The 27728-nt window shown below is 36.1% G+C and overlaps 2 protein-coding genes across 5 annotated transcripts in view; one reads left to right on the top strand and one right to left on the bottom strand.

Annotated features, from left to right (window-relative positions):
- The window catches only part of LOC117402560 (protein TANC1-like), a 115343-nt gene extending 107033 nt beyond the window's left edge, over window positions 1-8310 (top strand). For 3 of the 4 annotated variants that reach the window (XM_034003859.3, XM_059032327.1, XM_034003842.3), the window contains 9 exons: window positions 1695-1828; window positions 2138-2261; window positions 2515-2690; window positions 3641-3773; window positions 4739-4768; window positions 4870-4961; window positions 5387-5533; window positions 6142-6242; window positions 6462-8310. In XM_034003859.3, the coding sequence (XP_033859750.3) occupies window positions 1695-1828; window positions 2138-2261; window positions 2515-2690; window positions 3641-3773; window positions 4739-4768; window positions 4870-4961; window positions 5387-5533; window positions 6142-6242; window positions 6462-7929 (2405 nt within the window). In that variant the 3' untranslated portion in view covers window positions 7930-8310. The remainder of the gene's footprint in view (window positions 1-1694; window positions 1829-2137; window positions 2262-2514; window positions 2691-3640; window positions 3774-4738; window positions 4769-4869; window positions 4962-5386; window positions 5534-6141; window positions 6243-6461) is intronic. The other variant, XM_034003850.3, reaches the window with a different exon arrangement.
- A 3511-nt stretch (window positions 8311-11821) lies between these two features.
- LOC117406679 (WD repeat, SAM and U-box domain-containing protein 1-like) lies at window positions 11822-26987 on the bottom strand (the record flags this gene model as incomplete). Its single annotated transcript, XM_059031331.1, is given in 11 exon segments — window positions 11822-12023; window positions 14884-15024; window positions 19399-19563; window positions 20303-20422; window positions 22218-22324; window positions 22423-22463; window positions 22730-22763; window positions 23778-23871; window positions 24488-24580; window positions 25116-25297; window positions 26638-26987. Coding segments are annotated over 11 exon segments (1479 nt in total), but the record flags the coding sequence as incomplete, so codon positions are not given.
- Between the last annotated feature and the right edge of the window lie 741 nt (window positions 26988-27728).

Genomic DNA, 27728 nt, shown 5'->3' with positions numbered 1-27728 from the left:
CTCACGCTTATCTTTATCTGTGAGGTTTTGGTACAGAGTGATAAATGCAAGAACAGACAAGCCAAGGACAAGAGAGGTATTGTGGAAAAGGGCAGAACCCTCGCTGCTGTAAATAATGTGTGTGTGGGAATGTGAGGTTGGCAGGGATGGGGTTAAATCTGGCCCTGCCAGCAATCACAAGCGTGGCCATTCCGTGCTAACTGGGGAGTGGACACATGTATTTCAGGGAGGAGAAATCCTTTGTCTGGGAGAGGGAGTTAGGTGAGTGTAACCTGTGGGTTAAACTGTTTTGTATGTAACTGTTCAGTGAATGTGAATGCCCAGCCTGACAGCAGTGTTTAGATACAGTATTGTTTTGTTTGAATCTTTATTTTGGCCCTTGTGCCAGTTTGTTTGTTCCTGTGTTTGGTTTTGGGTTTAAATGTGCGCTTTAACTGCAGCTTGTTTCTGTGTCTCTTTCCTGATGCTACCGTCACAGGTATTTACTGTATGTTTAGAATAGATGGTTTCAAGGGCAGATTTAATGTTTCAGAAAAGCAGTATGTGATTTTAACTTTAAAGTGAGTATTGATCTGTGTATCAAAACATATTAAAATTATTAGAAAACAAACCCCTCATTTATATATTGGAGGCTGTAGGGTACCCAATATTGTTTTATTTTCATTCATGTGACGCGGGTCTACAAGGTCCCATTCTTCTAGAGCACAAAACTGCAATCTTGACGGAATCATTCTGAAAGTTTCATGCTTTGCTTACAGAACCTGACAAGGTTATGCATTTCATAGAAACTCCAATAAAACAATGACCTTGATTTTATTTATTTATTTATTTATTTATTTATTTATTTATTTTTCCCTTCAATCCATATCGGTACATTAATTTCAGCAAATCAACTCATGTTTGCTTAAAAACAAACCAAAAAAAGGCGTACTCCAGTCTCAGTGTTTTTCTGTACATTTTAAAGCTGTATGTTGGTCTGGCTTGAACTTCCTTTTCTAATATGTAATGTCCTTTTAGTTTACTGGCTACGAGTCAAACATCTGACAAACATGTTTAGCTTTCCCTTAATGGGCCATTCTCATATTTTCCACATCACATCAGCTGCTCATTTAAATTCTTTCTCTGCTTTAGGAGTACTGAGACAAAAGGAGGACTGATCCATGGCATAGTGTATCGGGAAAATATGAGGGCGTTCTAGGATGAATAGATGGAATTCCTGTCCATAGTTATTATTGTTTAGACAAGCAAGTTAAGAACCATTCTTGAGCACAGCAGATTTCCAAACATGGTATAACCTTGGCATAGGATAACATAATTGGTACCTGCACTTGCATGTCAACCTTACAGTAAATAAGATAATCAGACAATATAACTAAGATAACAACTGCATGATGTTGGCCAAAAGAAATGACATTATACTTGAACCATTTGGGTGCAGACATGGTTTAAATTAGGGTTTTGGATTGTAACCTGTACCATACTATAGTGCCTTTTTGAAGCTTACTATATTTTGTATGTCATCATTTGAAACACACATACAGACAGGTGTAAATGTTTTACACACTTATCATAATGCTGCTGTGGCATCTACTTCATTATGATATAATGACCTTACAGTACTATTATAGGTCAGTCCAGTTTCTCTGGGTCTGGATTATGTTGTTGAATTGAATTGCTTTTTTGTTTTTGTTAAGCTTTGACAGCAGCTGCAGGACGAGGTAAAGTGGATGTGTGCAGGTTTCTGCTGGAGCAAGGCGGTGTGGTGCACCAGGTGAACCGGCGAGCCGTTTCCCCACTGTTCTGCACGGTGAGGCAGGGGCACTGGCAGGTATGAAATGACTTCTGCATCCGTGGGTTTGGGTTATTAAAAAAATAAGCTGTTAGTTTGGTATAATCGCATGCGTAGAGCACTTAGAGCTTGTCTATTTGAAAGGTTGTGCTGGCTCATAGCAATGACATTTAAAATAAATGTATCACAAATTGTCTTAATGTCTGCTCACATAATACTTATAGATCCATTCAACATTGACACACCTCTTGCGTTTCTCTACTGCACCAAATGGAAATTAGAAAGTGAAATGTCTGATGTACGGTAACAGGGGCTGCCATATTTTCACACATTTATAATTTCTTTCAGGTTGCTGACCTTTTGTTACAGCATGGGGCTGACATTAACATAAGCGACAAGCAGGGCAGGACACTGTTAATGGTGGCCGCGTGTGAAGGCCACTTGAGCACTGTGGAATTCCTGCTTTCAAAAGGTGAGTTTCATTCTGTTTAGTTAAACATTTAGATCTTAAGAATAAACTTTTAAATATTAACATATGTGAAATACTTGCAGCCCATAAAAAATAATACACAAGAACATGTATGTGTGACTATGTTATGTAGTACATGTGGTGTGTAGTGTAGGAAAAATACATTTTTAAACTTAAAAATATTAGCTTTACACTTTAACATCCCCGCTATATAATATACATATTTGTGGCAGTTTTTAACACTTCCATGTTTCAGGTGCTTCCTTGTCCTCTGTGGATAAGGAGGGGTTAACTCCATTAAGCTGGGCGTGCTTGAAAGGACACAAGGCTGTGGTGCAGTTTCTGGTTGAGAAAGGCGCAGTCATAGATCATACTGATAAGAATGGAAGGACACCTCTGGACTTGGCAGCATTTTACGGGGATGCTGAAATTGTAAGTACAGAAAACTAGTTTTAATCAAGCTTGTGTTTACGTCATTGCACTGTAATAGTACACTTGTACAAATACATTTAAAAATAGCTTGCTCCTAAACAAAATAAGGTATAAAAGATTAAAACTGGTTTTAATGTTTGGGTCGCTGAATGTTGCTGTTCTGTTTTATTTTTTTATTTATTTTTTTCATAAAGGAAAAACACATCCTAAATTTACTTAACCACAAATAAACAACAAATTCAATTTAGGGGCTTGTAAGTAGTCTGAAGTGGTTTAGTATTGATTTATAATTTAATCTGTTTTGTTTTCCTTTCAGAAAAAAATAAATTGTGCCAGTTAAGCTTTGAGAACCTGCCCCGTTCTGCTTTTACAGCTGCCTTCCTGAGAGATAACTCATTAGCATCTATCCAGCAATGGAATGAGAATTGAATTGTAGGACTATATGCTACAGTCCATGACATTGTGGTCAACATGCCAGAACAACTGGACTGGCCCCTGTATCTGCACTAGAGCAGTATTCATAATCAGACAGCCATGCATTTACTGGCATGCAAAGGCTTTAAAAATACGGATCCCATTTTATGCTATGTTTGTGCAGGATTATTGGAGGATCTATTCTAACACATCATTCTCCTACGTACCACAGTGAGCTCAGAACCGCTCTCTGGAATGCATGCATGAGCTGCAATATAACGTTTTTTGTTGTTGTTATTATTTTACAGTGAACCTTGGTGACGGTGTACTAAAGGGTATAGTCCAGAAATATTGAAAATCAAAGTATTTTTCACATTAACTGCCAAATCATAATTAAGACTGTAGGTTATAATGAATTGGACAAGTGACAGCAGCAGGTGACTCTCAACATCTGTGGCCAGCTGGGGAATAAAGATGCAAGCTGTTGACTTTTTCATGCAGAAAAAACGACTCCTCATAAATGTATTGCTACGCAGGTTCATTATTTGGTGGAGAGAGGTGCAGTGATTGAGCATGTTGACTACAGTGGGATGCGGCCGTTAGACAGAGCTATTGGATGTCGAAACACGTCAGTGGTGGTGACCCTGCTAAAGAAAGGAGCAAAGCTGGGTAAGCGGGCATTTTCTTCACTTTTCCCCAACATCCTGGTAACTTCATTGGACAGGTACAGGAATGTTAGAGATAATCCATGATGTTGTGGTGTATTGTTATTACAGAACTAGATTCATCCGTTTAGTAGTACACTACATTTCTGTAATATGTTGCTTTTAAAGGTACATGGCTTTATTGAAAAATCCTTCCACTAGTTTATTATACTGTTATAAATGGCTGTGATTGACAAATACAAAGCTTTCCTTTTGTAACACCAAATCCATGTTCCCTTTAACATTTTGCTTGTATTGTTCTGGAGGGCTTCTCAGCATACTAGATTTGTCTTGTATGAGCAGCCTGTAGGAGAGAGGTTTCTAGACCTTCCCTTTAAGCTTATCTTTTTAAACTAAATCGATATTTTATATTACAGCTGCTAACATATAATCAGGTCCAAATTGCCTGTCAAATGCAATATCTTGTTATGTATTTGCATTACAGGACATTAAGATTTTGTCACATTGAGGGTACTTAGTTTTCTAAAAGATTTTGAATTTCCATATCCCCATATATCCATAATCATGTCCTGGTATACCAAATTTTCCCAAGTGTTAATTTGCATTGGGCAAACAACATGCTTGAATCTAACTTCTGCTAGATCATTTTTCAAGTGGTAAATGTATGTTAAGGAACAGAGCTTAATTCAGATCAGTTTCACTGTGGCTACTCTGACAATTCAGATATCATTTTAAGCCAAGAGCATGCATTTTATCTAAGTATATAAATATACTAACAATCTATCCTAGATATTGTCAGATGGAATTGCAGTTGCAGAGAGTATATGTAAAAAGGAACAAAAAGCAAGAGGTTTTCTGCAGTATTTTCCAGCATGTACAATTCCTTTCTCTGTCCATTGTCTTACTCTCTTTGTAATTTTGTCCTACTCTTCACTTTCTTTTAACTGCTTACACTAATATCTTCTTAAGGCTACAGAACTTCTCCTTATGATCGATCAGGTATTTTCTTTAGGTAACTTTATTCAGTACCAATTATCTTGTAAATATAATTTTCCCATCTTGAGCATTTTGGGCAACTAAAATGGCTTTTAATCTTACAGGTAATGCAGCCTGGGCAATGGCAACCTCCAAACCAGATATTCTCATCATTCTACTGCAGAAGTTAATGGAAGAAGGAAATGTTCTCTATAAGGTAGCATTATCAATGTATTTTAGGTATTTTACTGCATATAGCGTAGATTCTTGTCAATCAACAAACCTTAATAATTACTCGGTGGATTGTTAATGTGAATGCTAATTGGTTAAAAGAATTTAGATGTTAAAATAAATCTTGATCATTTTAATAGTCAAATGTTTGCTATTTATTATCATATAAAAATAAACCAGTCCTTGTTTCATTTATTGTTGTCCATATTTTAACTAGCACAACAAATTATTTGGTTGTATTTTCACACAAAATGCTGGGATTGATCTGTGACTTTTAACAGATACATTTTTTGTCTGACTGATGACGAGTGAAGCTGTGCTGGCTGGTTGAAAGGCAGTTTTGTTTCACAACATTTTTAATATCTTGAGTGTTTCTGTAGATCTAATGACATGTCATGTATGAACTTTCAGAAAGGGAAGATGAAAGAGGCAGCTCAGAGATACCAGTATGCTTTGAGAAAGTTTCCTCGAGAAGGATTTGGGGATGACCTGAAGGCTTTCAAAGAACTGAGGGTTTCACTGTACCTGAACCTGTCAAGATGTCGCAGAAAAACAAATGTAAGCGGTTTGATTTAATTTGAAATATTTTCTGTACAACTAAACCAGCTTCCAGTTTATTTTATAGATTACCAACATTAAAGAAAGTGCAAAATGTATTGGTAGTAAGTTGATTATATACTAGGGAAGTAATTCCCTGAAAGGTTCACCATGGGTTTGCAACAATGACCAGTATCTTCAAATCAAACTGACAGGAAGGGATAGCCACCCCTCAACAAGCTGATGCCTTCTATGGGTATGCTTTAGGGTAGCAAGTCCCATCTGAAAAATACACATCAAACTGGAGTTTGTCTAAAAACCAAGAACACTCTAGTACACCATCCACATGGCCCACAACCTCCCCTCGCTGTGTTTCAGCACAGAGAACTGTCTCCATAAGTCTGGATTACGTGCACAGTTGTCCGTCCATTTTGTTCAACAGTTTGTACCCTGTGGATTTTCGGCTAATTAAAAAAAGAAAATTAAGGTGGCTGGAATTTAGTACTAAAATGGTCATTGCACTATTCACAAAATGAGGTTTAAAAAAAAAAAAAAAAAAAATCCTTAACATTACCCACACTGCTTCAACATAACTGTGCTGATTGAAGTTTATATTTTAATTCTCACAGGACTTTGGCATGGCAGAGGAATTTGCTACAAAGGCACTTGAACTGAAACCCAAATCATATGAGGCCTTTTATGCCAGAGCAAGGGCCAAGAGAAGTAGCAGGTAAAAATACAGCATGTGCTTGTTTGTTTTTTTGTTATGAAATAGTCTTCCTAAAGCACATGGAAAGATGATGCCATGGCAGTTGTTAAATTTCTTGGGAACATTTTAGTAAAGCATTTTGAAGGTTTAATTACCTAGCCCCTGCTATAATGTAGTTTGATAATAAAAAATGTTTTTTTGACACCGCACATTTAGTCTGACTTAATTTTCTTTTCTCAGGCAATTTGCTGCTGCCCTTGCAGATCTACATGAGGCTGCAAAGCTCTGCTCAAACAACCGTGAGATACGGAGGCTACTGGTTCGAGTGGAGGACGAGTGCAAACAGTTGCAGCACGCCCAGCAGAAACAGACAGGTGGGCAAAACCCACCACCCCAGAGCAACGAATCGGACCATGAGGAAGAGGAGGAGGTGCTGGACCAGAGCCTGGATAGCCAGGCAACACTGGGGCTTGAGGAGATTGATGAGGAAGATATTTCTCAACAGGAAGCAGCTGCTGGGTCGCAGCACAGAACACAGAATGTACAGAATTTATATTCGTTAAACAGAGTAGTTCATGATGGGGCAGCAGGTTCCCAGCAGAAACCCCGGCCTGTAACTCCTCCAAACCGACATAAATACCTGCGAGAACCACTAGCCCAGCAAGGACTGGTCAAGCAGCCAACGAAACAGGCTCAGATAGTCAAAACTAACCTGCATATGAACTCTCTGCAGTCTGGTGGACGGTCTGGAAACAAGTCGCAGTCTCAGTACCCACCTTCAAGCCCATTCCCGAGCAGACACGTTTCGAGTGTACTAAAACCTAGTCCTGGTCTAGAGAGTATCAATTTGGGGTGTTCAGGTGCAGAGGATTCAGGAACCAGTCATGGAGAAAGGTTGACCTCCACACAAAATGTCTACCTTTCCAATGCTGAAAATGTGCTGTCCTACCATTCTCCCCAGTCATTTTCCAACGTGACAAAAACAGCAGAGAGGCTATCTGCACATTCTGTACCATCTTTGGACATAATGGCATCTACAAGCCCAGGACTTCCAGGGAGTGCTCTGGAGACGGGGAAGGAATCGTCTGCTGGTACAATGCCAGCACCTTGTTCTCAGGCCAGCAGTATGAAAATCTCCAGTTCAACCAGCAGCTTAGCATCCAGCAGCAGTCTGTCAGATAGTGGAAAGCTTCAAGGGCCAGATGTTCGAATTAAAACCACTGTAGACAACAAGGCTAAGCAGTGTCAGAGTGGGACTGCAGACCATAAGCCTAGACCAACGCCATTCATGGGAATAATGGACAAAACTGCAAGGTTTCAACAACTGCAGCAGAGTCTTCAACAGAATCGCAGCTGGCACAGCCTTTCAACAGAAGGATTAGTTACAAACACTATTTCCACAGGGGTGATACAGGCGGTTAACTTTGAGCTACCTTATGCCAAAACAGGGAGTGCTTACCATGACCAGATTAAAACTCCATCTCAGGGTCCTATGGGAAGCCTTCACAATGGAATGCACTCTAAGGAATTCGGGGAGAAGTTCTGCCAAACAGCCACCTGTTTCAAGGAACCCAAGCCAGCTGTGGCTGTCCTACATTCTTTTCCAGACAATAAATCTAAACAGCAGTCTCACATAGCAAGAGATACTCCCATCATTCATGTTGCTTCTCTGAAACCAAAGCGATCATTTATAGAATCTAATGTCTAAGTCTGTTATTTAACCATTTTCTTAAAAACTTGGTTAATTAAAAAGTACCTGTAAAAAATATGTAAAATGGAATTTTAGTTTATTGAGTTTTAACTTGTTTTCTTAACATTGAGTTACATATTTTACAAGTAACTATTTGTATTTTTTGTAAATAATTACCACAACCAGTATTTAGATTAGTACTCTGTTTTGCTTCTTTTTTTTATTAACAAAAGTGTATAGGTCCATTATGCTACTGTTACAGAATTGCATGTGTACTACATTTCAGCAAAGCTGGGTAGCACTGAGTAGTCATTATGGCATGTAAACACAAACAAAACAGTAATGGCACTTTATATGTTAATATATGCCTTCCAGGTGCTTATGGAATTATTAATGTATTATCATACATTATTAGAGATTAGGTACAACATAAAAATGTTTCTGTATTATAAAAACGAATGGTGCTGGTTGAGTGTAAAACTGGAGTGCCATTCAGTGGTAATGTAACAGGAGATTGATAAAGGTTAAACATTTACAGTATGTGTTTGTTTTCTAGTAGGATACTGATCCTAATTTTGTAAAATAGAATTCCTTCTTTTAAGAGGTTAATTTGAGTAGTCAAATCAATAAACTTGTGTGTGTAGTTGAGGGTTTTTTGCAGTTTGGTTGGCTTGGATCCTGGTTTTCTTACTCATGTATATGTTTGTACATTGTATAAATTCCCCTGTAACGTTAAACTGAATCATTTCTGTACCTTCTTAATGTTGCTACCTAGATTAATTTATTTACAATTACTCTTGCTTGATCATTTGTAAAAGCAATATATTTTCTATAGTTTTTTTTTGCACAGCTACCGAAACATTTTCAGACTTTTAAAATGGCTTTGATTGGCTTTTGGTTTTAAGTGCATGCACCAGTTTCAGTTTCTACCAGCTGTTATATTTGAATATGTATGTTATTGTAATTACTGAAATGTCTTCAGTATTGTGAGCTGTATTACCGGTGTTCACATACTGTAATAGATCTGTACTGCCATAACAATATGGGACAAATAAAACTCCCACTGAAAAATGTAACAGTCTCATATATCAGATTTTTTTTTTTATTTAGCCTCGATATAAAATGTAATTTGCTGGCTAACCTATGCACAAGTTCAGGAAACACAATTAAAATAATGAAACAAGCCTGGCAAGTCAAGTGCAGCTGCTCTCCGCTTCTGATTTAATGCTGTATAGTCTTTTCAACAAAGATGTACTCTACATGAAGGTGCGTAGTGAGTTGCGTTTATGATTCACTGTTGTCAGCACAACATTTGTGACAGAATAATAAAGCCTTTATACTTCTGGAAAATATTGAAACATTAATTACGATCAAAAAGGTAGTTGCCATGACAACACAAGTTTGGTACCCTATCTGTGGTCAAAATCATAAGAAAAAGCTCAATAACAAACACAAGAGTATTGTTACGGTGTTCCCAGTTAGTTTAGTTTATTCAGTACACCTGCAAAACAAGTGCATTAAGAAGCCTTGCCTCTGTGATATTTAGTATTTAATAACCTCTCAAGTGAGAACAAATATGACACGCATGCTTAAAGGTTTATAAGTGAAAAAAATGTAAACTGGGTTGCCTTATTTTATTTTATAAAACAGGTACTTCTGCTTTTAATTACTGTGACATTTAAGAAGAGTTCCCTGTCGATACATCAATTACTTGTGGGTCCCACGACAATTGTTACTGCCATACAATCTATTATTTTTACTTCAACTGATTCAAGAAGTGTTTGAATCATCACAAGGAAAATCCAATAACATAACTTTAATATACTGTAGACTGGCTGCCAACTCAGGCAGATTTTTAACTTATTTGTACAGTGCTCCCACATGTTGGGGTGATCCTTTTGCACAAAACGATTCTCATAATTTCACTTGCTTTTGCAATATTGTTATAAGGCTAAATGAAAATAGCATGGCCTCTTATCTGTGGTTGCAATATCATTATTTTATTTACAGTATTAAGGTGTAGTGACTATTGTGTAACATTAATTTGACCAATACATTACTAAAACACAAAAACATGGACAAAAATCCAATTTTCTAATAAATTTGTGAAATCAACCTTAATTTAAAAAAACAAAACATGAGTTTACAGTAAACATTTAACAATATATATATATATATATATATATATATATATATATATATATATATATATAGTGCCTTGCAAAAGTATTCAGACCCCTGACCAATTCTCTCATATTACTGAATTACAAATGGTACATTGAAATTTTGTTCTGTTTGATATTTTATTTTAAAATATTATTTTATTGTAAAATATCAATTATTGTAAGGTGACATTGGTTTTATGTTGGGAAATATTTTTAAGAATAAAAAACTGAAATATCTTGCTTGCATAAGTATTCAACCCCTGTGCTGTGGAAGCTCCCAGTTTACACCGATGAAAGAAATTGCCCTAACGAGGACACAATTACCTTACCATTGGTCTCCACCTGTGAACCATTAAAGTTGCTGTCACATTTTCTGGATAAAAACCCCACTGTTGAAGGATCATTGGTCAGGCTGTGAATCTGAAGGAAAATTAAGACCAAAGAGCATTCTACAGAAGTTAGAGATAAAGTAATACAAATGCATAGATTAGGGAAAGGGTACAAAATAATATCCAAGTGTTTGGATATCCCAGTGAGCACAGTTGGATCAATAATCAGGAAGTGGAAGCTGCATCACACCACCCAGGCACTGCCAAGAAAAGACCGTCCCTCAAAACTCAGCGCTCAAACGAGGAGACTTGTGAGAGAAGCCACAGAGAGGCCAACAATCACTTTGAAGGAGCTAGAGTTCAGTGGCTGGGAGTGGAGTAATGGTGCACCAGTCAATCATATCAAGAGCTCTGCATAACACTGGCCTGTATGGGAGGGTGGCAAGAAAGAAGCCGTTACTCAAAAAGTACCATCTGAAAGTACGTCTGGAGTTTGCCAGAAAACATGAGGGTGACCCAGCTGCGATGTGGGAAAAGGTTTTGTGGTCAGATGAGACCAAGATAGAGCTTTTTGGCCAAAACTCAAAGCGCTATGTGTGGCGCAAACCTAACACTGCCCATGCCTCAAGTCACACCATCGCTACAGTGAAGTATGGTGGTGGCAGCATCATGCTGTGGGGATGCTTCTCATCAGCAGGGACTGGGCATCTTGTTAAAATTGAAGGAAGAAAGGATGGAGCAAAATACAGGGAAATACTGCAAGAGAACCTGCTTCAGTCCGCTAAAAAACTGAAGCTTGGGAGGAAATTCACCATTCAGGAGGACAATGATCCCAAGCACAAGGCCAAAGCAACATTGGAGTAGCTCAAGAACAAAAAGGTGAATGTCCTACAGTGGCCCAGTCAAAGTCCTGATCTCAATCCCACTGAAAATCTGTGGCACTATTTGAAAATTGTGGTCCACAAGCGTCGTCCAACCAACCTGAACAACCTGGAGCAAATCTGCCAAGAAGAATGGGCCAAAATCACCCCGACACTGTGTGCAAAGCTGGTACATACTTACCCCAAAAGACTTAAAGCTGTTATTGCAGCGAAAGGTGGCTCTACCAAATATTAATGTGTGGGGGTTGAATACTTATGCAAGCAAGATATTTCAGTTTTTTATTTTTCTTAAAAATATTTCCCAACATAAAACCAATGTCACCTTACAATAATTGATTTTGAGTTTCAGTGTTTTAAAATAAAATATCAAACAGAACGAAATTTCAATGTACCATTTGTAATTCAGTAATATGAGAGAATTGGTCAGGGGTCTGAATACTTTTGCAAGGCACTGTATATATATATATATATATATATATATATATATATATATATATATATATATATATATATATACACACACACACCATACATTTGCACTGTAGCACTAGAAGATTTATTGGATTGAGGACAATTAGCTCTGCATTACTGGCAGTTTTTCCAGCTGCTAATAGCCATCTTTAAGGTTCTGTTAGGGGTCAACAAAACTGACTTCAGTGGTAAGTTTGTTATGGGACTTGAGTGTTTCTTAGTGTGTATCCAGCTTTCGATGGCTTCTCTCTCGTACGAATATCCATCTGAAAGAAATAAACTAAGTTTGACATACAGTAGGCATACAGACATATGCATCCATATACCCTGGACAGATCCATGTAGCCTTGTGCCAAAGAAAGTGCTTAACATGTTTCATCACTATTGGACAAGCAATTGTCATACAGCCAGCTTCCATATACCCCCAGATTATAATGATCTGTTCTAATTAGGGAGTTTCATTTGAAAGGGGATCTTAAAAAAAAAAAACAGTAATAATGAAGTATGTCATACAGTACAGACTGCATTCAGCGAGACAGGCAGCCAATATATACTCACCAATTAAGAAACACTCAACAGACCTATATAAACTATTTTTGTACTGTTGAAAGGTATACGGTAACAACCCACAATGAAAAACTTGTTGAGTGACATAGACTTTGACAGATCTAATATCTTTTTTCCCCTCAAGGCCACATGTTCCAAATGACTGATTGAATTTCCTTCAAGTTTTGTTGAATGATGACCCTTTCTTTAAAGGTGTGCTGAGATTGTAAAATATAGCCATACTGGAAATAAATTAACTACGTTGTATTATTTAGTGTGAAGGATCTGAACATGCGCTACTTTATTTTGGCTTTTAGGGTTAATATATTATACCTACAGTAACACATGTCTGCATCAGTCCCCTTGCCTCGATTGACTCTCACACAGTGGACATTTCTTAAACAAAGGCTTATCAGAATTCGTACTCCCATAGAGTAACTCTGATCTCAATGAGCAGTTTTGTCCTAAATGTCTAAAAAGCAGTTTCCTCTAAGCGGATTGTAATTGCTTTGTAATAGCTCCATCAATAATGTCTAATGGGTAACATAGTAATTGTTTAAATATGTAATGCCTGCATCCATTCACAAGACTAGAACTGAAAATAATATTTAGTTAGATCTGTTTTCCCAAGGTAAAACTAGTTTACAGTCAGTATATGGATAGGATGTAATACATTTTCATGTAATTTCTGATAATTCTTGAGTCAAGTGGAGAACACTAGTGGACTGGATATGGATGTTGTATAAAATACAATAAGGTTTTGAAAGCATGTTTCTTAACAATACTAAATATCTATGAAAGGAAAAACTAATTGTTACTGCAACCAATCTAGACTTGAACAGCCACATATATGCAGTTGTATCTTTCTAATTGTATTAACAGTTCTACTACAACAAAGCAACTAAATATACCACCAGTATACATTTGTACACAAGCCAGTCACAAAAGCCAATAGTAGGATTGTATTATGTGCTGCTGGCTATGTCTGTTATTTTTCTAAAAAATATAGGTGTCCACTTAGATCAATATTTATTTGATTAACTTCTCCAAGAAAAAAAAAAAATCTGGGTCAAGTCAGCACAACAAATGATTTATAGGATTCATATACACATCATGATGAGTGTAGGTTCTTCAATTTTAAACTTCATGAAATCTCCACTTCCACAAAAAGTAATTCAGTTAAAATATAAATAATATAATTAAAACCCCCAGGAGCTGTCTATATCCACACCTGCAGATGAGCGGTTCAGAAACATGCAGCCTAATAATGAGAGCAATAAACTGCGATAATCGTTTACAGTAACTGAACAGATGGTGTGCTTTAACCTAACCATCTAATTGCTACTACAAGTACAAATGCTGTAACCTCTGTGCAAGAACATTTTGCTCAACCACAGTAAAAGAACAAATGCATATCATGTTATCAAAATAGGAAATGCATTCGGAGCACCCAGGGCAAAATTGAACAAGAAATTGCAGTTTTTTGAAGAGGAAAAAAAAAAAACAACACTGCTAATGTAATGTATAACCGTTATAAATGAGAAAATCATAGAAAACAGCTGCATACCAACCGTAAAGACAATCTCAAAGTGTGTGGAATGCATCCCATAATATGGCCAATAAAACAATATGGCATTGAAACAGTTTATTTTTAGTGGACAACAACATAACACATATATAATGCAAAATAAATAGTACTATAGCACAATGCAGATGTGATACATTTAATTTATCAGTTTCCAAGAACTGTTTACCAAATACTTGGACAGTAAGTCAAATTGTTCAGTGTCTATAAGCCAGAAACATATGAAGTCACATGACCTCAATATTGCAGCCACCACCATTGCATTTTTCAAAGTGTTCATAGAACCCTGCAGCCAATACTTTGGTCTCAGGGTCTGGCAATGTAGCTGTATCAACCTTGTAAAATTACTGACAGAAAGGGGTCATTTTTCTTGTATGATACCCATGATCAAACTTAAAAACTAGAGAATCAATGATTACAATTGTGTATGAAATATTTATCATCCAAAAAGTCACATGAAGACAGTTTCGATCTTAGGTCACAGATCAAAATGAAGGGTACTGTTACATTTCCCAGGAGTTCCCATAACACTGAGAAAATGAAGTCGGTATCTCAAACGGATTATGAAATATTAGCAGCTGAAATAGCGGGGTCGGCGGTGGACAGACAATTGCAATATACAGGAAGCTCTAATCGCAGCGATGCCTGCATGCAGAGAATGCCATTTGATAGCTTTTCAACAAACATTTGATGGAAATAATTTTCCCCTGGGGTGGCTTCAAAACTAATATTGACTTATACATGGCTTAATGAACACTAATATTTCCCAGTTTAGTCTGTCCAATATTCACTCTGAATCTCTTATCCATTTATTCTCTAAAATAGCAAATGTGTTTAAGAGATTCAAAGCCTTCTAAAATTCCAGTGGAGAATAATTGCTTAGCCCTAGAATGATTAAATCTAATTTTACAAAGCCTCATACTATATCTGAACAAGATGAACTTGAAGAGACTTGTGTTGTGCACTGAAAAGGTCATCCAATGTGAATTAAATACCTGAAGCAATAACAGGATCTTTCATAAGCTCCCTGTTTATTGGGCACAAGAATTCGCCTGGAATGCCTGTACAAACGGACTCCAGGTGCTCCTTCAGCTCCTCAATTTTCCGAATCACTTTGTTACGCAGTCCCAAGGATTCTATAAAGAAAAAAGGTTAATGCTGCTACTGCTAATGCATTTTACATTTTCTATTTCTCTTTAGACTATAATAAACTCCTTGGTGATGGAAAAAAAACCTAGATACAAGGACTGAGGAGGATAACGTTATACAGTTGTGGACACACCATACACTTCTAGGCACATATTTGTAATGCAAAGTAAATAGTACTATAGTGCAATGCAGATATGATTCATTGAATATTTCAGTTTCTAAGACTAATCTGTGAATTGAGTTATGTTGGTCTCAGCCAAGCTCTTACATGCGAATTGGCCATTTGAGGATGTAAGTGGAGTGATGCACACCCATAATTGTTGCAGTATTTGCCAGCTGCAATCACATCACCTTGTGTCATTGACTTGTTTTGTAATGCCTCAGTGTGTGAAAAAAAAAAAACACCATAAAAAGTAAGTTTATTGCTGCATTTATACATCCCATGTTTTTAGACTAGGTTCACTGACTGATTTTCAGCAACCAACATTATGTATTGCCTTTTGCTGTAGTTGAAAAATTTTTCATAAAACAATGACAACACAAGAAATCCTTGTGCATTGCCAATGTATACAGCTATTAAGCAGTTCTTAAACCCTGCAGAATGACTGCTTTGCTGACAATATTCCTTAGGGAAATACATCAATGAATACCCTCATTAAATCCAATCATAGTATATGTATCCACATTACAATTAAATATATATATTTTTAAATACTACCAACTACCAAATGTACATTTGTAAAGTGGCTGACCTTTGACAGCAAAGATTACAGATGTACAGATTACACTTAAATGCAGAGTTGCTATTCTGGGGGTAGATTGATGGGTATTTCTTTTAATGACACTCATGTAAACTTTGATTCAGTTCTTGTTCTCATTTGTTTTTTAGACCATAGGGACCTCCAGCAGATGCAGACAGAATTAAATTACTCACATGACATCTTGGTCCTGGATGGATGGTAGCGCTTGAAAATTTGACTTAATCCTCCAGTTTTACAACACACAATTCACTGTGTAACATCGAGGGCTATCAAAACACTAAGCCAGCATAGGTTGGTAAAGATGTTTAAACCATTACACAACATGGAGTTTGAAAAAGAAGAGACAGGTCCATGTATATCTCTTAGTTCAACCTAATCCCCCCCAGGAAAATAAGATATACAACCCGTACCAGAAGACTGTTACAATGTAGTTTCACAGAGATTAAGCATTGATTGTGAAGTAATTTAGTGGCACTTGTTGGCAACAGGAAAGGTAATATAGAACAGTGTCACATCCGTTTGATTCATTTTATCTATTGCAACAAAGTAATGTACTCAAAGTTAAATAAACAAACTAAGTGTGGTGTTAATGTTTTTAATGAATGGCGTAAAAACAGAAATCAATGTGTTCTTGATAATGGTGATTCCCACAGTGATATTTTTACTAAAAATGTACTGAAAAAAAACATGCTTTATAGGAATGGGAAAAACATGTTGGCTACTTTTAAGTTAAGATTTGTTAATGTGATGTTAAATGTCATGCAATTTTTGTTATCCAGAATGCTAAATTATTAACTTAACCTTTAGCGGTCCATTTATTCAGCACATCTCAGGCGCGTCAGGTCCAATTTATTTTCACACTCGCAGTTTATTTTAGACACGCTGTTTAAAAGTTTTTTTTTTTCCACAGTAAAACAGGTTTAAAAGGCACTGCATATCAACAGGACGCTCAGTACTGCATCTCAAGCCCCGCCCCACCCCTTGTTCACTGTATTTTTCACATACCTCTTCATAGTCATGCATACTGATAAATAATCTCCCAATCACTCGTTTTATCACCAAACTCCTCAATAATGCGATCCAAGTATTTTATTACTATAACATCTCAAAAAGCTCTGCAAATGTCAGTGATATTCTTTGAGCGCTGGATGCAGAAGCAGCTATCTTGTTTGTTTATGTCCGTGTTATCTCTGTGGTGCCGGGGCTATGTGTATTGCTCAGATCTGCCCCTTTTTTTTCGGCTTCTCTCTGCCCCTATCGGTCTCACTCGGCCATTGAATGGTTTTCTTGGCTTTTTCTGGAGAAAAAACGACTGGAGACCTTTGTTTTACGTCTTTTTGATGATGTCGGACCGGAAAGGGAAAATTGTAAATATTGGACATGGTCCAACATAGGACCGCAAAGGGTTAAAACTGCATGAACTTGACTGGTAGCAGAGAATGAATGGTGTAGCGGAGGTTAAGTGGAAATCCATGGTGTTAATGCTTAACGAGACACCTAATAAAACTCCCAATGCTCCTTTGTTTATCAATATCCATGGGCTTAAACGCCTTGGGTTTCCTTGCTGACTTGCTTCATATGTGGTCTGCAAGATTATTATTGAAGAATTGCTAATTAAGAAGGCTACACACACATCCTTCAGAACCAAAGCCTATATTCTTGGGATTTACTGTATTTAGTACACATTTGTGAGAAAACCAGTCTGTACATCATCTTACTATGCAGACTACAGCTTCTGCTGTTTTACAAAACAAGATAACACTGAACCTAGCTGGATCTCCAAGATAAAAGACTAAAGAAAGACATTCAACATACTAATAGCATCCCTTACAAGAAAAAAATAAAAAGCAAGAAGTATGACCTATGGGTTAGAATTGATGACTGGAGCCACAAAATAACTTTCCTACTATCCTAATGCTGAAGAAGGGGCTTACAAACTAGATAAATATATATGCATTACCAAACCCCCCAGATAATCCACATTACTAATAAAAACCTGGGATTATCATATGGTTATCAGCAAATGGAAAAAAAATATATACTGTGAACCACAGCAGGCCAAAAATATGAGCTGGATTTTTTGTTTTTTTAATATACGATAGATCATGGATGGAATCCACAAAGATTTCTTACGTTTTTCTTAAGATAGACATTTTTTTGTTACGTTAGAAGTTCTATTCATGAAGGGTGACAATAGAATTCTTAGCTACGAAATTCTTAAGAAATTCTTAAGCAGTTACCAAGGAATTTCATAACTGTTACCAAGGAAGCTTTGCCGTTACCAAGGAAGCTAAACTCGATATATTTTTTAAATAGCCCACTGTACTAAGTAAGCTCAAGGCACCGTTGTTGACAAAAAGGGACGTATTTTGGAGCATAAAAAAACATTTTAAAACTTCAAAACATATTTTGAGATGTTATGTTAAGCTTCACTGACTAATTTATTGTATTTGGAGAACTTTATTATTATTATTATTATTATTATTGCAGATATTTAGCAGATATAAATATTTGTTATATATATATATATATATATATACACACACACACACACACACACACATACTTCTGCAGCTTCAACTCGTTGCACGGCAGCAGGTGGACTGTGACACCTCAAGTGTGTCTCCAACCACCTATAACATAACAGAGAATTAACAGAATGACATTCCTTCCACATTCTTTTGTAAAATGCATTATTTTCACGTTTATACGGAGCAATATATAAACTTATGTTCTTAAACTTAAAACATGGCTCCCAAATATTTAACACAACTACGGTACTTCTTCGAAACGTTTAACCCATTAGGCAATGAGTATCTGATGCATTGGGGAGAGTGCATTTGACCTATTTGTACAATGAGCAAGGTCATTGTGAAGTAGTTTCTATAAATAAATTAAGCCATCCTGAGAAACTATATCTTTGGTGTAATTCGTGATTTCGGAGATATTCTAGGGGAGTCTCTCGATCTATTAAACACCTTTCAGTCCTTAAATTTTCATTTATTATGTCTTGAACAACAAACGCAACCATGATACGCAGCTACTAATGATAGAATGAGCTACGAATTTTCTTAAGTCACCTCAAGAGTTCTTGTAAGTTTCTTATATTTAAGAAAATATTATGTCTAAGAATCATCGTGAATTGCACTTAAGAAAAATTATGAACTTACGAAATTCTTAAGAAGTTTCCATGGTAACTAAAATACAAATTTTCTTAAGTTGCTTTGTGGATCCCAGCCCATATATTTAGACATCTAAAAAACGACAAAATAGCCCTTTTGTCAGGGACAACAAATACATGAACAAACAAAAAACATGTGGCATGAAATAATAGATTAGATTCATATCCAAATCTGCATTATCCCATTTTTAGACAGATTATTTATTCTAGGTAACATTCACAGATTAATTCCTTTGAAAACCACTGAAATACCCAGAATGCAACACTTAACTGTGACTTCCAACAACCTGTGAATGAGGAATACAACTTCCAGGGGCCGAGGGCTTCCAGCCTGCTACCAAACAGCTGGAAGGGGCCATTTCTGTTGCAGCTGTTTGAGGAGAAAGCACATACACTGTGCAGTTTTTGTTTTTCCTTACCAATGTTAAGATTGTTGGTGACAATTTCTTTGTTCAAACTCAGCAATTCAGAACCATCTATGTTGTTTGCTTTGAATATGTTCACTAGCTCGTCCAAGCCTTCTTCACAAAGTCAGACTGAGACCGCTTCCTACGACCACTCACTAACACACAGCCTAGATTGGGCTGACAAAAAACAGGAAGAATGTTAATAAATCTATCCACATTAACACACTACTTATCTACTACTTATCTAGAATGGCCCTTTTGTACAAACATGCATTTTCATTTTAAAATAGACCTCTGGTACTACACTAAGCTCCCAGTTTGTTTGCCTGGCCTTCCAGGAAGTCTATTACCGCACTATTTCCTTAGTCATTTTAGTCATTTTCCTTAGTCATTTTACTCCAGAAGTGTCTTCTGGGTCAAATCATGTTGCTGGCTGAAAGCCAATTGGGGAAGAAGTCGATTGGTTATTGAGGTCTGTTATATAACAGCTGATCATACAATCTTTTTTTTTTATGCAAGAAAGAAAACAAATATCAATAATTAAAAAATGTAAATCGGATAAACAAACAAAAGACAAACTAACAAAGTAATAATGTGTCATACTATATGTTTCTTTACACAGTCAAACTGGTTTTCTTCACCTTTACAATTTTTTTTTTTATATATAGTTGGTACGCATATATATAAAAACTCCTGCTCCAACTGTATTGTTCTAATAATATTGTTGCTTAGCTGATTTAATTACCTGAGCGAAAACTACAAATAACAAACAAGATTTGTAAAAGGCTAAAACACTTTTTTCTGAAAATTGATTCTAACCGATAAGGGCCAGAATCCGTAACAGCCGTGCATCTTACAACAATGCCCATTACAGAAGGAGATTTTTTTTTTTTTTTAATGGAAATAATGTGTTTACCTTTTAAAAATCCAGCATCCAAGTTTTTTTCTTTTTCTTCTTCATTCTGGGAATCAAATTTCTTTTTTGCTGTGGCATTGGATACAGGAGAGCGCTTGTTGCTATGTTGACTCACTCTACCTATAAGTTTATTGAAAAGAGTTTTTCTGATTGGATAAGATGCTACCGCTATACATTTATAACATACAGTATTTTGTTCTCCACTTGGCTACAAACTATCTCACTTGGTATAATATTGGAAATGTTAATTCCATGGCCTGTGTTCCAATTAACACAATTACATATTACTTAGAAATGTCAATTTGATTACCACTTTCAACCAAATACAAAGCAATTATCACGTAATTAATTAAAGGAATGAACAGTAATAACAGTTATCACACCCACTGGTTTGCTGTGAATACAAGAGTTTACCAGTTAAAAGCATGTTCGTTCTACTTGCAGAAAACTTGTCACAGCTTTCATTATTCTTGTGTTTTCATTAGTGCCTTTAAATGTTATCACATGGATCAGGCAATTGAAGGAATGAAAGGGTTTACCAGTTGAAACATTGATCTTTTTCTTTTAATTGGGTAAAGCTCTCATGGTTCTACACTTGTGTTCTCTGCAGCACTTTTAAATATTTGTATATCTGTTTTACCATTGTTCAAACAGAAAGTTCACGATAGCTTCCCAGAACCACATACTGTAATTTAAAAAAATCCCTTTATGTTGTTTGCAATCATTTACCATGCATTGAGCTAATTTTTGTATTTATTTTTTAAACCGGACACCTCATTATTTCGGACAACCTGTCTGTCTCCCGACCTGTCCGGTTTAGCGAGGGACTACTGTACATGGCAGACAGGTGAACAGATGACCGTGTCAAACTTGTCGAATGCTACAAAGGTTTAGCAGTCCAGAACACAACTTCAACTCCATTGGGTCCCCTTGCTCGTGCTAAATGACTGGCTCTCTCTAGTTATATCAAGAGAATATAGATTTGACATTATCATATGACCGCGGCTGGGGCTATGCATCCCACAGAGGGGATAACGAGGAGGGTATCTTCAAGGTTTGAAAGTGTTAAGAGGTCTGAACAAGAGGCACATTACACTGGACATATTCAGAGATAACAAGCTTTAAAAGCTTCTTCTTGCGCCAATGTTGAAAGCCAATAATATTTTCTTATTACTGTTCTTTAATATATATAGTAAAATCCTTGTAAGCATCTCTTGGGTTCACATTGTCTTAGAAGCCTGCTACTCCATCTTTTTTGTTTATTTTGTTTGCAGTATTTCTACTTCAATTCCTTTCTTGTGCTTCATTTCTCCCCTAGTGGCCCTTTAGAGTGCAACATTAACGCTGACAGCCAGAGCACATTTCTCAAATATCAGCAGGGGAGTAAATCAACTGCCGCTCTGCAGATACTGCAGTTCAATCTAGTATGAACTGCTCCTATGCAGTTAAAATACAGTAATGCCAACTTGGTTCCCCACCGTCCATAAAAGTAACAATCCTAAGGGGTTGCTGTATATTTATTTTATAAGGATTATATTGTTAAATTTCACAGAAAATGTTTTTTTTTAATATGATGTTTAAAAAGTTAAAATATTTTATGGACTACCCTCCAACAAGGACTGGCAAACCCTGTATGGGTTTAGTTAGTTGAAGTGATTTGAATTACTCTGCTGAAATAATCTTATGACAGGTTCTAGCAACAGTTGCTTTAACTTTCTCTTAAAGCATTTACACAGTATCAAGATGATAAACATTTAGACTCATGATCCCTTTAAAATACAGCTGAACCTGTATGTATGTACAATACTTTCCTGTAATGCCCAATAATCAGGGATCTAGTGCTTCTGCAAAATACCATAAAAACAGTCAGTGGCTACTTGACTTATGAATTATACTTTAAAGTTTGAATACTAACCACCAAAACTAGTTCCATCCTCTATTCTCCAAATAGTCACTGTCTTGTCCATAGATCCTGTGGCAATTAATGGCATGTCTGGGGCAAATGTACAGGCAGTGACATACCTAGAGGTTAATAACATCAATTACATTTATGAAAAGCTTTTTTTTTTTTTAAGATAAACATTTTTCTTCTTATAAAAGCAATATTTTAAATTGTTTACCTCTCGTGGTTGGTCAGTTTGTCAAGTATGATTCCTTTATTCTGCAAAACAAGTGGTTTTGTGTTTTACATGCAGAAAACTTATATTTCAATGATTTAAAACAGCAGACTAGGTTATTCAGTTTCTTTTTCTGTTACTTATGTTAATCAGGGGCTCAGTAAATGTAAGATCCATCACTGTTTAAGATTACTTAGATTACTAAAATTAATTATATTACCTAATTTCCTTCTACAGTCTGTAGAACTCAGCATACAGAACTGGTTCCTGTTGACTACACAACCTAAATATATTGAGTAAATACACTTACAGCATCATAGATGACCACAGATTTATCCACAGAGCTGGATAATATATATATATATATATATATATATATATATATATATATATATATATATATATATATATATATATATATATATATATATATATAACAAATAAAATAAATAATGCATTCACTTGAATTAGTAAAAAAAATCAAATTAAAAAAGCACTGTAAATCTGGTGCCTGCTTAAACCCACTACTTCATTCCAAATGTTAAAAAAATATGTTTCTATATTTTTTTGTATGCATTGGTCATTTTAAACATATAAATATTTGCAACAGAGAAATAGAGAATGTACCGTAATCCATTTTGTACAAATATGTCTTGCAAAAACAGAATTTTAATAAAGCACTACTATTTTGATATGGGATGCATCCAGAACAATATCCAATAACACAGATCCCCCTAGTGGTGATCATACAGAATTAAAATCAATTTCTTCTTTAAATCACACCCTGCCCTTGTTCAGAAAAACAAATTAAATTTCACCTAAAACAATTTCACATGAAATAGATCACCACATGCATTGTGTATATTATATATTTGTGGTTTCCATAAATAGTGTCACCCTTTTGATAACAAAATAAAAAAAAACTACAGTACTTATGGTAACTCATGAAGAACACCTGTTTAAAATTATGTTCGCTTACTACACTGTAATGTACAGTATATTTAACATACCGAAATGCTGTATTATGATTACATGCTTTATCAAGCTCAAACATGGTTTTTAATTATGTATCTCTGACAAAGGTAAAAATATAAAATACACAGTACCTGAAAAACAATTAATGTTTCCAGAAGAAAATTATACTTGCAGCCCTTTTTTCTTTTAAAACATAAATTTCTGTGGTGAAATATGTTGATTTGAATGAAAAGTGCAACAGTAAATGCAATAAGCTTTTAACAATACTACAGAAACTAAATAGGTCTATTGTGTGCAAGATGGCTATGCAATTCAGGAATGCTAGCAGCTAATGTACAACCCCCCCCAACCCCCCCCCACCTTATTTAAAAAAAATGATTTACCCAGAAATAAGAAGCTGTCCATCAGATGAAAAAGCACAGGACAACACAGGAGCACTCTGCCCATTCAACGTGTGAACAAGCTGGAATTTACAACCTGTAAACAATAAACCATTTAGAGAACATGTATAAATAATGACTCTGCTGTCTCTGAAGGCTTTTTGTACTGCTACATATTTAGCCCAGTCTTATTACATTTTAATGGCATGGTTTGCAGCATTATCATGAAGTGCATTTGTAAAGGATGTGCAGCTACAGTTTTCTCTAACCTTTGACACTTTGCTGCCAGCTGAAAACCACTCCTTTATAAATCGCACCCAATTCATTTTTATTCGTAGACAGTGTTTAAAGGATAAATGCATCTTAATGACCAATGTGCTGTCAGGTCTTTATTTTGCATAAAAAAGACCAGTGCTGTAATAAAAGAGCTAATTAGAAATACCTGTATTTAAATCATAAATTTTTACATAGATTGCGGTGAGATCAAAAGTCTCAAAAGAACCAGACAGTTTCATATTTTTCAAGTGCTGCAACACAAAATCCACTCCAAACAAATGTCAGTAACATGCACCTCCTAAGTTTCTGATTATGCCTAAATGGGCCGACCCAGTAAACAAAAAAACAAAACAAAAAGGTGCTTCAAGTTCTTCAACAGGATAAGGAACCTTTTCTATTTCTGCTATTTATCTTGCATTGATTTTGAAAAGAGGTACCTGAGGGGACATGCTGTGAGACCATCCAGATTTTGACATTGTTGTCTTGACCACAGGAGGCCATCTGAAAGTACACTGAATTTCTTTCCATGCCTGAAGAAAAACAACATCACATACGGCCGATAAACATGTTATATTCTTTAATATTACTTTTTAAAATTGTTTTGGTTCACAACTTCCAATATTTGTAGTGGAGTAATAATTTTCATTTGAAGCTTTTGGAATAAGAAGGTTCTAAGTAAAAATGTCAACCTGGCACTAACCATGGCAGCTGTGGCAGCACTGACACTAAATAATTTACAACATTTTACCTTTAGTGTTGACAGCTGAAATCCTAGTAGGGCAGACACTACTGCTAGCCTACAGGCATAACCCCAGATCCTTATACTTTCTAGATGTATGTAATACAAGTGCAAGGTTCCACCTGGTTTACTGTGTATGGATTTGAGCAATAGCATGCATTGTGTTCCATTACGGACAAAAAAAATAAACAATAAGATATTTTTATTTATATTTAATTCTAAGTGTGACCCCTTCCTTGAAGCAAAACACAATACTGTAATCTCAACAAAAAAAAAAAAAAAAAAATAGGCATGTGGGAACAGAAACAGGAAAAAAATTCCATTGCACACCTGGGGAGAGAAGTGACAACAGGTCACTCCAAGGTCATGGGCTGTTTTCACAATGCAAAGCTGCTTCATTTGGCAGCTCCAGGCACAGAGATCCCCATTGGTAGATCCTGTTACAAACATCTGACCACAAGGAGCGAATGAACAAGCAACCACTGAACCTTCTTTAACAGCAGCCGAGCTGTATGTGGGGAAATTCAAACCAAAATGACATAGTGAAACTGTATACCATGCTCAGGCCCAGTCTATATACATTTAAATGGACAATGGGGTTTTCATTATCAATCATACACATACAGTGCATTTAAAATCATGGATTTTAGGTTGGCAAATGTACATATAATGCAATCCTTGTTGAGGAACCCAGCATTTGATTACAAAAGGTGTACACAGTATGCCCTAAATTAAGGTCTCTGTTTAGATCTGTCTCAGATAATAGACAAATAAATGTACTGTGGTTGAGTTAAAAAAATGATAATAATAATTTAGGGGCAAATATATTTCTGCTAATTGAGTGAATATATTTAGGATTTGATCAGTAAAGTAAGTATCCCTCATATAAACCATTTGTTAAATGTATTTATGCATCCAAAACTAAATGAATCTATTTTATAGTTTAATCTCTTTACTCAAAGAAATCCTCACTTGTTTCTACAGCAAAATCCATGAAAGAACCACTGGAGGGAACCCCAGCAAACAATCAGGAGAATGTGCACACTTCAAGACGACAAATAGTATAGCCTAGCTCTGCACAGAGTAGCAGTAGTATTATTATAATGTGACAAAACCAAACTGCTCTATTAGTTACAACATTCATATGGCGACTACTGCAACTCCACCTGGCAAAAAGATAAGGAAACAGGAGTCTTCCTGCAGTTGTGTTAAAGAGTAAATAGCAGGGTTCTGAAAAACACGTGTAGTTAACATCTGGACAACTTTTTACACATAACCTTAAAGTCTGTTTCAAAGTTATTTTCAAAATGTTCGCTCTAGTGCACGGATAGTGTAAGGATTGTTGCCCACATTGTTAAACAGGTAACACAGCAATAACGGTCCATGATGTGGTACGGAAATGAAAAGCCAGAGCATTAATTGTTTTTTTTGTTGTTGTTGTTGTTTGTTTGTTTTTTTTAAATATATCTCTTCCTGCAGTGAATTAGAGGAAAGATCTCAAACCTGAGTGTACTAGAGCGACCATTTTGAAAAGAGCTTTGAAACAGACTTTAAGTTATAAGTGTAAAAATTTGTCAGGATATTAATAATGAAAAAAAAAAAATTACGTTATCGAAACAGTTGTAGCAACACGTGGGCACGTATAACGCTATATTTTTTGGAACCCCGCTACTTACTCTTTAACAATTATATGGACTGTGAAGATCTCCTGCATGTTAATAAGGACTACATATTTGTTTGTTACTAAGGATTTAAAAAAATAATAGTATTTATTTATTTTTTAAATAGATGTCGCTGCCATATTTTGCTATATCATAGTAATAACAGGCTTTTAGGTTTCAAAAATACCTGCAAAGAGTGTTGGAATGGACAGCCCACAGTGCTACAGTCCCATCTGCCGCACCAGACACCAGACATGAAGAGTCAGGTGAAAAAGTGCAGATTCTGACAGGACTGCGGCCAGGATGCTGTAGGACTGACACAATCTCCCCGGTGTTCACGCTCCACAGAACAGTGGTCCCGTCTGTCGAACAAGAAGCTAAGAGCTCAACAGTGGAGCTGAAGCAGCAGCTGTGGACCGCATAGCCATGCCCATTTAATGGTGAAAATGGAAGCTCTGAAAAATCTTTGATGGAGTACAGGTGGATTGTTTTGTCTAAGGAGCAGGTTGCCAAGCAAGTAGAGGAGAAGGCATCACAGCAAAAGCATGGTTAAGCATATTTCGCATTGGAAAGCCCAGGGGCCATGTTGAAATAAAAAAAGACCAGACCATGGTAAACTATAGTAAATGCATACTGTATAACCATGGGAAACTGCAAAAGTACCCGACACATTTACTGTGGCAAACTTTTATACTGTAAGGGTATCTCTCTTTATACTGAAGAACAGAATATATTCCTTAAATCGAACTTTTTATTTATTTATTTATTTATTTATTTATTTATTTATTTATTTATTTATTTTTTTTTAAACCAAGCATTATGTAAGGTCATGTTAGGAGTTATCATGGCACGTGCACCAGCGTCCAAGTTCTCACCATGAACATCACAGTGGGGAATGAATGAGAAACCTAACATGTGTCACTTACTTGGATCAAAGTTATACAACGTTGCACTTTGCAGTCATATCGTCACAGGTGGCAAATATTTCGGTAGTACCTCCGAATTCATTTTGTACACTCGCTTTATACTGTAGTCCATGTGTGGAAAGTCAGACTTAATAAACATTTCGTGGGTAACACCAAGACTTTTCTGACGTCCAATCCTTTAACTAACATGATAACGTAAAATGCACTTCTGCGTTAATCTCCAATATAAATATTTGCAACACTCCACAAACAACCAAGACCTCGTGTCTACATAAACTACAGTACAGTACAGGGATTTTGTAATTCCCAAACCCTTTTTTTTTAAATACCTAAATTTAAGAAAAATACGTAC

The sequence above is a fragment of the Acipenser ruthenus genome, chromosome 10, assembly GCF_902713425.1.
Source record: "Acipenser ruthenus chromosome 10, fAciRut3.2 maternal haplotype, whole genome shotgun sequence".
In the NCBI taxonomy this organism is placed as follows: Eukaryota; Metazoa; Chordata; class Actinopteri; order Acipenseriformes; family Acipenseridae; genus Acipenser; species Acipenser ruthenus.
Note: the sequence above shows the minus strand (reverse complement) of the source record. Positions and strands in the feature narration are given on the sequence as shown.